At 39.4% G+C, this 11,698-nt stretch overlaps 1 protein-coding gene across 1 annotated transcript; it reads right to left on the bottom strand.

The window, feature by feature from the left end:
* Positions 1-660: 660 nt before the first annotated feature.
* LOC306824775 (protein BTG3) lies at positions 661-6,429 on the bottom strand. Its single transcript, XM_079345120.1, has 5 exons — positions 6,208-6,429; positions 3,224-3,401; positions 2,971-3,108; positions 2,466-2,805; positions 661-1,835 (listed from the first exon to the last, which is right to left on the bottom strand). Exons 2-5 carry the CDS (start codon positions 3,394-3,396, stop codon positions 1,617-1,619), a joined length of 870 nt encoding a protein of 289 aa, XP_079201246.1. The 5' UTR covers positions 3,397-3,401; positions 6,208-6,429; the 3' UTR covers positions 661-1,616.
* Positions 6,430-11,698: the final 5,269 nt, after the last annotated feature.

The following is an 11,698-nucleotide window of genomic DNA, read 5'->3' as shown; positions in this document are numbered from 1 at the left end:
TCTTTTCTTCTTTGGACTACGACATTTTGCAAGTTAGAGCTGACAAGATGAGAAAATGGATGTGGTTCAAATTATATTGCACAAACAAATATTTTACAACGAACACAAGTAGCCAATGCATTTACTGTATGCACCAACACTGCGGTCTGTGCATTAACTTACTCCAAGTGTTGGATTGTTCCAAAACAACACTATAGTGACCTCTTGTGGTGGAACTATCCTTGTCTTGTTGCTGACTAATCAAAAGTCAAGTTGTGCTTACATTGTACTGGCCTTCACGTTCCCCCTCCCCCCAGTGTCAAATTTTTAAATGTGAGTAAGCCTTTTTGAGAGTATTTATCGATGTAAATATGTACAGTCTTTACATTCTGCCTAGCTGTTGGAAATTACTTCCTATTTAGACTTATTCAGTTAAGTTGCCAATACTTCCTTCATTTCCTGCAAACCCTCCACAGAAAAAGGAGTTACAAACTGTTCTCACATCCTTCAGAATGGCCTTGAGCTGATGACGCACCGAGTGTACACGAGTCCTTCAGCTGCAGCATCCTGAGAGTTAAGCTGAAAGAATGACGGCCATTGCTGCTCATTGACAAAGGAGTGGTTTGTCTCTTAAGGACTTTGCCACAAACCGACAGCAAATAAAAGCAGAGGACACAAGTGATCATTTCAGGCTTGCGTTGATTTAATAATCTGCAAGTTGCATTTCCATAAAATAAATAGCCTTTGAACCAACAGGGTTCCATACACGCACACAAATTTAAAAAAAAAATCAATGCAGATAAAAATCATAGTGAAACATGCATTCACATTTGATATAGCTGTAGCAAATTATTAATGAAGCAGTTATTTACAGCCTTAAAAACACTACTCTAAGATAGCTTGGATATACAGCAGCCATATATATATATATATATATATATATATATATATATATTCACACAATTTCATAGCAAATTCACATACAAGCTTTGAGGTGAGTGCCCTCCAGTTGTGGCTGTATATATTACAACAATGATAAAAGAGCAAGGTTAGAAAGTGTGCATCAATCTATGGTGTCTAAGTTGTGTGTTATTTACAATATGTTTAGTAAAAAAATATATATATTTCTTAATATAAAGAAATCATCACTCTAGCTACAGTAGATTAAAACCCTGAATTTCGTGTTACATTGATTAGCTATGATGTTTACAGTTTAGGGACCCTTAACATGTGGAAACAAAAGACATACAAAGACTGCTAGAATAAGAGATAAAACCCCTGAACAGACATCTGTTTGGCTCTGAGGATATTGCTGAGAGTTCCTGAGTCAGTCAGTCTTACTGTAAACCAAATTAACAAATAAGCAGTGCAGACTTGATGGATTATTATAAAATAAAAATAAAAAAACATAGGTCCAGTGGCATCTCTGTGCTGAGAATAAGCTATAAATTACAAGCCACCAGAAATGTGAAACAGGAAAAAGTTATCATAAGAAGTTGTGCGCAGAATAACCTTCAGCTCTACTTTTCTTGGCCAAAGTTAAACTCTGACACACAGCTGAGATTTGACATGGAATGGCTCAGTTGAAGGACCCTGTATTGCTCATATCCATCTTCACCAAAAACTTCCTGGACGGTCTAACTCTTCACACCCCCCCACGGCTGCAAGGCCGCCTGAGGCAGAATGAACTGTGGAGTCGGCTGGGGCAGGATGTAGAAGCCAAACACCTGCTGGGGTGGAGGAGGAGGCGGCGGCGTTGGAGGCACACACACTGAGTTGAGAAACATGGGAGCCCCCTTCTTGTACTGAGGCCAAACTGGTGCAGGCTGGTAGAAGTACTGGAGGCTAGCAGGGAGCTGAACAGAGAGAGATTGGAAGAAGCACAAGAGATTAGGAGGTGAAGAGCTTCCAGCATGGCTGGTAAAATAGTCCATACAAGAGGAATCAATGGTACTTTCCTTTCTACAACATGTAAGGCTGAAACTTTATCGCACTGATGACATAAGACACCATATAAAGACCTAAGTCAATAACCCACACGTCTGTCTTTCAGAATGCCCTACCCTCTCTGTGGACTATGCATCGGTGTTCAACAGAAATCTGTAGAAGCAGGACACAAATATGACCTTTCATTGTTTTCTTAAGGCTCAGTACAATCTTAAAACATCTGGGAAGTAGTTTTATAACGACCATAACTCAAACACATATCATTAGTGAATTTGTTGTGCACCATTTCTTCAACAGATTAATTGAATTTTCAAGCAAGTACAACAGCAGCAGGATGGTGAACTCGCACTACACTCCCTCAGTGTGCCTCACTGACATGCTATCATTTTTGGACACACTGACTTTCTATGGTTCGAGGAGGAATGCATGTCATCGGTTTTTTGGCTATATGAATAAAACAGTCTTTTATTTGGATTCCTTAAAGACCAATAAATAATATTCCATGCTTCAACCCTGAAGTGTCAGGTGACAATAATTACCATATTTCGGACGTATTTGACCTTATTTGGTCCGTTCCCGTGCCGTTTTCGAACCCTGGGCACCATCACTACGGTGTAGGGCTCGCCTTCTGCCTCCTCATTCGTCTCGACAACCTCCTCCTGTCCTTTATTCTGCTCCCCTTCCGTCTCGCCTTCTTTTGCCTCCTCCTCTGTGTCACTCGAGGCGGTGGAGCCACAATCTGAAGAGGTAGCAGAATGGTAGTCTGACGTGTCCAGGTTTAAAGACGCCACTGAGGAGTCATCGTGTTCTCCCTTTACGGAGTCCGTGTCACCCTCCTCAAACGAGGCTATTTCGAAGGGCCTGCTGTTTTCCCCGGCTCTGCAAAGACAGGCAGACCAAACAATGACAGTTTATTTCTAATATTCCTGCTTTGCACTTTGTCACTTCACAGAATGCCAGACTGAGAAGTTCTTCTTTGTTGGTAAAGCACGTCAGTCTGTTACATTCTCTGCCTCCGACTCAGCAGACCAGCCGGTGACTCACCTTGCGCACACCTCCAGAGGGTCGATCCACAGCGTGATCTCGTGTGGAAGGCCGAGCTCACTGTGTGTGAGCTCACTCTCCTCACATGCCTTCAGGACCTCTCCATCACAGGGTCCTCCGTTATTTAACCGGATGCATCTGGAAAGGTTAAAGTATTCAAAATTCTGTTTTGCGGATATTCAATTCTGCAATCCATGGGTATCCGCCACCAATTTTATAGATTAGACAAAATGACTGTATTTGATATCTATACCTGTAGGCTTGGCCTTTGCTGGGAGAGTCGGGATACCAATGGTCTTCATACTTGTCACATAAGAGTTTCTGAAGCTTCTCAGAAAACAGTTCTGCCTTGGCTTCATCAAGCTTGCCACGTGCCAACACCAGACGTTTGAGGAAGTCGACTCCAGCTTTTACTTCTCTTTTCATTATGTCTGCAAAGAAGAGGTGATTAAACAATTAACTCGAGGACTGGAGCCAGCGAGGTCATTCTGGTGTTTCTGGGAAATCACAAATATCTCTTTTTGTTAACAACTTATAGAGGGGTAGAGCGATTTAAGATTTGGGTCACAGACTTTGACTTGCCTTCAGTGAGCTGGGTGTGTGTGTGTGTGTGCGCGCGCGCGTGTGTGTGATAGCAGCGCTTCTCTGTGCAGTTGTCCCTGAGCTTACTATTTTTATAACCTTCAGCGGAGCTGTGTACTGAGAGTGCCAGACATTTTACAGCTACAGGGCACAGCTCAGAGATGACAGAAAGGTTAGTTTGTATTCAGGCAAACAAGATGCAAACTAGCGCTATGTGCGTTGATGCATAGATATTTTTAAAATGCAAATCCATGATGTCATCACGACATAAGTCCTGTGATAGCGTTTGGGTTGTGCACCAAAGTCAGCCTGACCAGAGAGAAGAGCGTGTTCAGTAAAAACCAAGATATTTGAGAGTGAGAGAGAGAGAGAGTGTCGTGCTTTCAACTTCTAGGCTTGACAGTCATTTGTTATTCTGGATTGGAACACGCCACTGTACAGTATCTTCACCCTGTGTAATGTGTTTGGTGAGAAAATTGTTATTTACACTGTTAGATGAAGCCACAGCTTACGCTCTCAGGGAAGTGACGAGGATGTGATACACAATGTGAAGATGAGGCAGAAGTAACTTTTAATCATTAACTAATATATTTTCCATGAACTTAACTATGAGGAGATCCTTATTTTAAACAGCTTTATGATCTGACAAAAGGTTTGATACTTTGCGATCAGGCTCAAAATGCATGTATTTCTCACGTTGTTGTACAATAACACCTGGCTTCTGTAACTCCACCAGCAACAGGTTGTGAATCACGCTGACCTTCACACTGTCAAGTTGTCTGACACACAAACATGAACACAGGTTTTTCTGGTCAGTTTTCCATTTTTCAGATTTTTCCCCACCCACACACACCTGTTAAGAATGTTAAAAGGTGTTTTGTACTTCAATGTCTCCAAATATAACACCTCAAGAGGCGACAGGAATTCCACACAAACTGTTTAAGTTGACTGACAGAGATTTCCATAAATGTTATTTTTCCCATTTCGTCTCGATCTCCAGTGATCAACTTTTTAAAGAAAATAGAATCAAAGATTGATTCTATTTTTAAGTATGAGGGGAAAGTGTGACAACATTAATTGATGCAAATACATAATTTGTTCTTATAAACCAAGGTTACCACTTTCTACAGATATTTTGACCCATTCCTAATGAACATTTCTGATCAATAAAAGGTTTTAAAGAAACCAAAAGACAGACAGTTTGTTATAACAGATAAACTGTTAGCTGTTATAACAAATTAGATAAATACATTAACAGGGGAATCAATGACTTGAAGATATTTTTGTGATTTTCTACTTTGTAAAATCAGATTATTATGAAGTGCTTTCAAGTCCTTTGTCCAAGTCTATGACAATTTACCATCCAATGTATTTTTAACTGAGTGAGTATAATGTGATCTAATCATCATAATAACAAATGTTTCTAGATATAATTGTAATGATGTTTGTTTTCATCGATAACGTCACCTGCATAAGTCTTTCTTTAATATAATCAGAGGGTTCAATGGAGGCCCTAAAAAGCTCCCCGCAAATCTGCACACCATGTTTTCCCAACAGTGACCTACTGCCATTATCCCTGACTGTTTATAATGTTCGGATTGTTTGTGTGCAGACACAACACGTTAACTTAGACTATGAAGAGTCAGAGCTGTTTAACCTAACATACACATTATGACTGAATGTGTGTCTGTATTTGGTCTCATTGAAGTGAAACATAGCAGATCATTTATTGTGTGTGACATTTATCATCTTGTTGTTTATTATTATTATTAATATTATCATTGGCCTGCCCTTAAAATGTTTCCCAGAGTATGCCTAACAATCTGGCATGCAACATTATAATCAGAGTTATCAGGACCTAGAAGGCTGGAAAAAATGTGATTGGCAGGCAATCACATGTGATGATTTTAAATCCCTTTCAGGTCCTAGTTTCGACGATATTCACAAAAGGTGACAATGATACTTGTTGTTTTCGCGCCTGCGTGTAAAACAACGAGACAAAACAAAGCCACGACTTCAGTCTGCGTGACCCAGGGAGAGGACACGTGTTGGTCTGGGGTTGTTCGTTTGTATTCAATCGATAAAGAGAGGAGAGGACACAATTAAGACCAAAGAATAGTTACATTTAGTGCCCACTTTTTAAATAATAGTTTCTTTCTCTGGGCTTTAATAAGGGAAACGTCACTCGGCGTATTGCACAGACTACTGGAAATGTCGCTTTGTGTTCTTGTTTGTGACACAGCGGAAACCCCCCCGATGGAAATAAGTAGTTAGAAGTCTTCAGAGTCATTTCGATAAAGAATTTGCCTCCTCGAGGTTTCTCCAATTTAATAAGGCAATTTCGCGCACTTGTGTAATTACATTTTGGTATTGTAATTACTTGAATAGTTTTAAAAGGTTGGTGCGAACAACTTTTGCAGAAGGTCAAACAAACTACTTTGACCCACAGGTTTAACGAGTGAAACAACAATAAAACATACAAATTAAACAAGACAATAAAGACACACTTCAAATACAAAAAAACCCATATAATTTAGCCTAATAGAAACACCACCGCCACATTAACCAATACGAGTGCGCTAGAACAGACTACATGTAAACCAAAATTATAATCAAATTCTACAAATTTATAAAAACAATTGATAGGCTACTCACCGTTTTTTGAAAACAATTGTGACTCGGAGGTGATTGTCCTCGGCTCGCTGTGTCTCGGCTGCTTCTTGCTTGCCTGGCTGCGCTGGTGTGTGATGTGTTGGAGTTATTATGGTAAGCACATGTTGCTTCCTTGTTCTCCAAGCTGTTCTCGTTGCTGCTGCAACAGAGACGTAACATTACCGTCAGCGTGACTCACTTCCTTTACTCAGCACCGTGAGCACGCGCTGACTGGCTACAGTCTCGAGCGACAACCCCGCCCGACCCAAATATGGGCAGTCAAGGTAAACAGCTGGGTGGGGGTTTTACTCTCTGAGTGTAATAGCTACTACTACTACTACTACTACTACTACTACTACTACTTATACAGGTTTACGTTTGTTCTTCCGCTCAAAGGCTAATTTTACTATCCCATGATGACATTTGATGTCATCATAATAATAGCTGTTTATGTCTAACTGCCCCTCGCACAGGCTGTTTTTGTCAATGTCTTGATAATTTGTGATGGAAAACAATGTGGTGACCTAATAGTATAGTCTTTAAGTAGTCTACCAATATTGGCCCTTTTCTAAGGCACACCTCAAAAACGCATGTGAATGATGAAACAGATAACTCAATTAATGGTTACATGTGATATGTGACACGTCTGTAGCTATAAGAACAACTTTTCGGTGGTCAGTTTAAAAAAAATGTATTTGTCCCCGTGGGGCAATTCAGGCTACATAGCGGCAATGTAAAAGTATATCATTAGGTGACATCCGCACTGAGGCCCTTCATTGAAAGTTTGTATTTAAGCAAAAAGTCAAAACAGAAACATATCTGCCACATTTTACTGTGAACTAGTTTAGCCTAAATGTTGATGCATCAGAAGCCTATGTAACCTCTTTAAAATGAATAGTAACCTATCAAGAAAATAAAACACTGTGAATACAAAAGTAAAATATTACTACATTAAAACTGTAGCCTGGTTAGAACATGTTTGTACATGTACTCAGACACTATCCATCACTAAAATAGAGGTAATGTTGGTAATCAATGAATATGGACCTTTCATATCATCATTAATTCATGTTCTGTCCGATGGGATGCTTTTGTCCTGAGGAGTAAAGATTAACAAAATAATACAAGGAACTCTTTTTTACAGCCTGGCACTCTAAAAGGTGTGCTGATTTATGTTAAGCCATAAACAATAATCATGAAGCAATACATAACTAGAGATTTTTATGTTATAAGGCCCCTAAATAATTCATTTAGTCAGCAGCTCCCTGTTTCACTCTTTAAATGTCTTTTCAAATGTTTTCTTCCCCTTAGTTGTGACAGTAAAGGTTAATGTTTTAATAGAACAACAGGAAGTCTCCGTTATATGTCAAAGTCATATACTTACCTTCAGATTCACTTAGAGTAATCTTAAATAATCAGTAACTAAAACTGGCAAATTGGATTAAAACAATATTTCTCTTCAAAAAATATAGGGCGATCAATGTAAAATCTTTTGTAAGGTATAACAACCTTCAAATGTAAATGAAATCCCACAACAACTTTCACTGTGTCACGTCATTTGGCTGCTAGGCCAACTTAGAGAATTGTTTTTATCCAGTAAAAATTAACAATGTCAATGAAAAGATTTAATGTTTAACAATTCCCATAATGTCTCAGAATGTATCTCTGGGTCTGTGCTCCTTTATTAACACAGGCCTGGGGAGCATATTTCCATTTTTCAAGGATAAGGATAAACTTGATCCTTACTTTGTCCTTAGACTTCATCCAAAGAATTGTATACTTCAGTAGTTCTGTATTACACACAGTGATACAGGTCCAGCTATATATTAGTGTGTTCAACATGAATACATTTTTTAATACATTTTGTCTTATAGGAGAACCGAAGTATAGAGTTCATAATATCCACCCATCCAATTAAAAAAAAACAAAAGACAAAAGATTGGAGGCCCACTACACGGTTTCAGTTAATGTACTTTATGTTTTTTTTTTAGCAACTATCAATTATGATGCATTTATTTTGTTCCCTGTGAGACCACTAGAGGGCAGGCTGGCTTCTTTGCTTAGATTTCATCCACTTTAAGCTGTTGGTTGCATGTTTCTGCAACACATTGCTCTCAAACAAAGCAGACAAAAATCCCTGCCCTTTCTATCTTTATTACACTACTTTGATTTGTGAAATATGAAGTCATTTTAAAATTTGAAAGGAAGAAGTCATTATCTTGATCTGTATTTGTAGCTGTATTCTGTATGCATTTCTGGCGTTTCTCAGATATCTTATTCACTTTGAGTTTGTGCTCTATATTGCTACTTTCGGTACTATGTTTCATTATCTTAAACATTGATTTATTTAACAGATACAGTGATTTGTGTTAGTATCATTGCAGGTACAGTGAGGACACTGTGTCAGATCTGGATTTTCCTCTTCTCTTCTGCCTCTACTAGATCGCTCTCCTTGTCCCAGATGCCAAGTGAAGAGTAAATGATTGCTGTGAGTGCTTATGAGAGATAAATAAAGAGAGATATAGAGAAATAAAGCTGTGAGCGGGATGAGAGAAGAAGAAAGTTTTTAAGGTTGGGTGTCTTTGGTATTGATTAGCAGTGTTTGACTATATTGATGGATATTAAATTGCTTCCTTAGTTTTATTCTCCCCTCTATTTTTGTCTTTCTGTATTCTGTTGTTGACATCCTTCCTACTCAATGTTCTTGAGAAGAACTTCTGGAGGTAATTCTTGTCAGTAACTATAAGACTGTTTGCAATTTGATGTCTTTAAACAAGCCGCTGATTTTCTTAGAGTCAGATGTTGTAGTGCCTCTTTTTCTTTTTCTTTCTGAAAGCCACTGATTTTCTCTGTCCATTTGTCATTTAAAATCCTCAAACACTGACCAGTATTCAACAAAACAATCAAAACTCAAACTTGGATACAAACACACTTTTTAATGTCTCTCTTAAGTGTATTTTTTATGTATAAGTATTGGAAACAAAACCCCTTGACCTCAAAATGTGATCATTCATTTCAGGAGCAGTTCTCCTTAAACATGTCTCGCGGTATCAATGAAGCCCACACGCATACACCACATGCAGGCTGCTTCACCTTTAAAAACATATTGATTTCTCTCTTTCGCAGGGAGCTTAATGCCATCGATCGGCCAGGCCCTTTCAAGATCAGCGCTAGTATAAGCATCTCTTCCCCTCACACACATGCTGCCTTTCTCTCCCCCCTCAGGTAATGGCTGTCCTTGGGCTTTAGGGAACAGTTTGTCTGCTTTGCAAGAGAGATGAGTGTGTCTCATGGCATCCTGACCGTCTCCATTCTCTATGCTCCACACAAATGTGGTTAAGTGTGCGACGTGACTCTTGGCAAAAGGTATGAACGAATGCAGCACACACCTCCTATGACCTTTATCATCCACCCATCCCCCTCCCTCCCTCCCTCCCTCCCTCCCTCCCTCTCCCCTCAACACAGTGGGTCGATACCTATTTGTATTTGCAGTGCATTAGACCAGTGCCCTCTTTTAGATTGAAAAAGTTTGCTTTTCTCAGATTGGCGCCTTGTAGTCAAATCACACCAACAAGACAGAGGCTAGTTAAGAACATGTTTTTCTTTATATGTGTGTATATACTGTATAATGTGTCCAAGCCGCTGCTTGGAGGACAATAAACTCCATGCACGAGGTGTGACCTAACTACTAGACAATTTGTACCCCACTTTCTTATATCTAGTGCATTTTAGGATCAGTGTTGTCACATTCATCTGTGTCTGCTATCTCTGAGAAAACACCAGAAATAAGCATTTGCTCAAATAGGATGTAATTATGGGAGACCCTCGTTCCAAGCTGGCAAAAATGGTCAATGTATTTATCTTTGAATATTTATTTGGCGGAGGTTTTCAACTTGGGGTCTGAACTCATTAACAGTTAGTAAGATAAGTAGAAGGAAAAAAGAATTCCATACGTTCAAGTTTGAGCACAAAGATCACTCTTCATCTGGTTCTCAAACCAATCTCAGCTTTTAGGCCAATATAGACAAGAAGTCTCTCCTTAAATGGCTGGAAGAACGCTATTTCATTAAACATACTTACCCATTTAGTCTAAAACCAGAGTGGATTGACAATTGTGTTGAATTAGTTGTCGTATTTGGCTAATATTAGTGTTGTAGTAGTCGAAAGACCGTCTTTCTCTCGTCTAAAGCATTTTTACCTGCCTTGTCTCGGTCACAGACGCGGCGGAATCCAGATTTTAAATCAAAATCACCACTGACAGGCATTATATTATTATATTTGTAATATTATATTTCCACATTATTACTGGGATTAGAAGGAATACAGCCCTTTCTAAAAGAGTAAATAACTTCAATCAATTCACAATTAGATTTTTACCCCCTGGTTATGGCCGCAACCTTTCAGATGTTATGGTCTAAGTTAGTCAAATTTGAAAAGAACCTTTGCACATTTGTGTCAGCAGACAGCTGCGTAGGAGAGCAATGTGTCCTATCAGAAGATAAACTCCTGCACGCTGTCTTACTTGCAAACACAATTTTAAAAGAAACATTTTTGTACTGGACAGTTGCCCAATGAAGGTCTAGTACCAAAATATTCAAATTTTGTTTGCAAGTTAGACAGTGTGCAGGAGTTTATCTTTTAAAGTGGTCCAAGTTCGTGACATGCTTGCTGCACACAAGATTTTTCATTGATGTTTATGGTTCTGGTCTGGTCTCAGTCTCCCCCTGCCTTGGTTTCTGTCAATCCCTAAATGTCTTGCTCTTGACTCGGTTTCTGAGCATTCTGGTCTCGGGTATGTCCTGGCCTTAGTTAGTGAGGTCTTGAATACAACCCTATCTAATATACATCAATGTCCAGATTTTTGACTTTTTTTAAGTTGTAAAAATATTTTCGGAACTGATACTGCTTGAGGAAAATGTAAATATAATAAGTAAGTGTTAATGTGGCTGTGACTAATATTGATAGTCTTTTTACATGGAGAACCATGGTTACAATGTAACCCTGCATTCTCTATTCTCTATCTTTCCACCATATGTAATGGGTAGCTCTTTAATACAGCCCCAAAAACTATTTTACCAGTGTGCACTGTTAACATGCCAAGAAGGGTATAAGGCCCTGCAGGCTGCAAGAAGCACAAGTGATAGACAGAGTAGCGGCTTTAGTTGGTCCAGAAGGCGCAAGGCCTATCCAAAAACACAGGGCAAAGCAGCCACCGGCCTGTGAACAGAGAGGCCACTTGGAGCAACCTACAGCTACCAGACTGACCAACGGGGCCCCTTTTCTTACCGATGAGGTACACCCAGTATCACTACACAAACAAGGGGTCGGCCACTACATTGAGATGCTAGTACCCGGGAAGCATTTACACTTTAAGTCAAGTGTGCCCAAATTCGTATGGGGCAGAAAAACCCCAGAGCACACACTCTTTGGAACATGCTGGATAGCATCATCAGCCCAGTGAGATGGTTGAGACTTCCACCCAAATGCCCAGAAT

This window comes from Symphodus melops (assembly GCF_947650265.1).
Source record: "Symphodus melops genome assembly, chromosome: 5".
Taxonomy (NCBI): Eukaryota; Metazoa; Chordata; class Actinopteri; order Labriformes; family Labridae; genus Symphodus; species Symphodus melops.
This window is presented reverse-complemented; position numbering and strand designations above follow the sequence as displayed.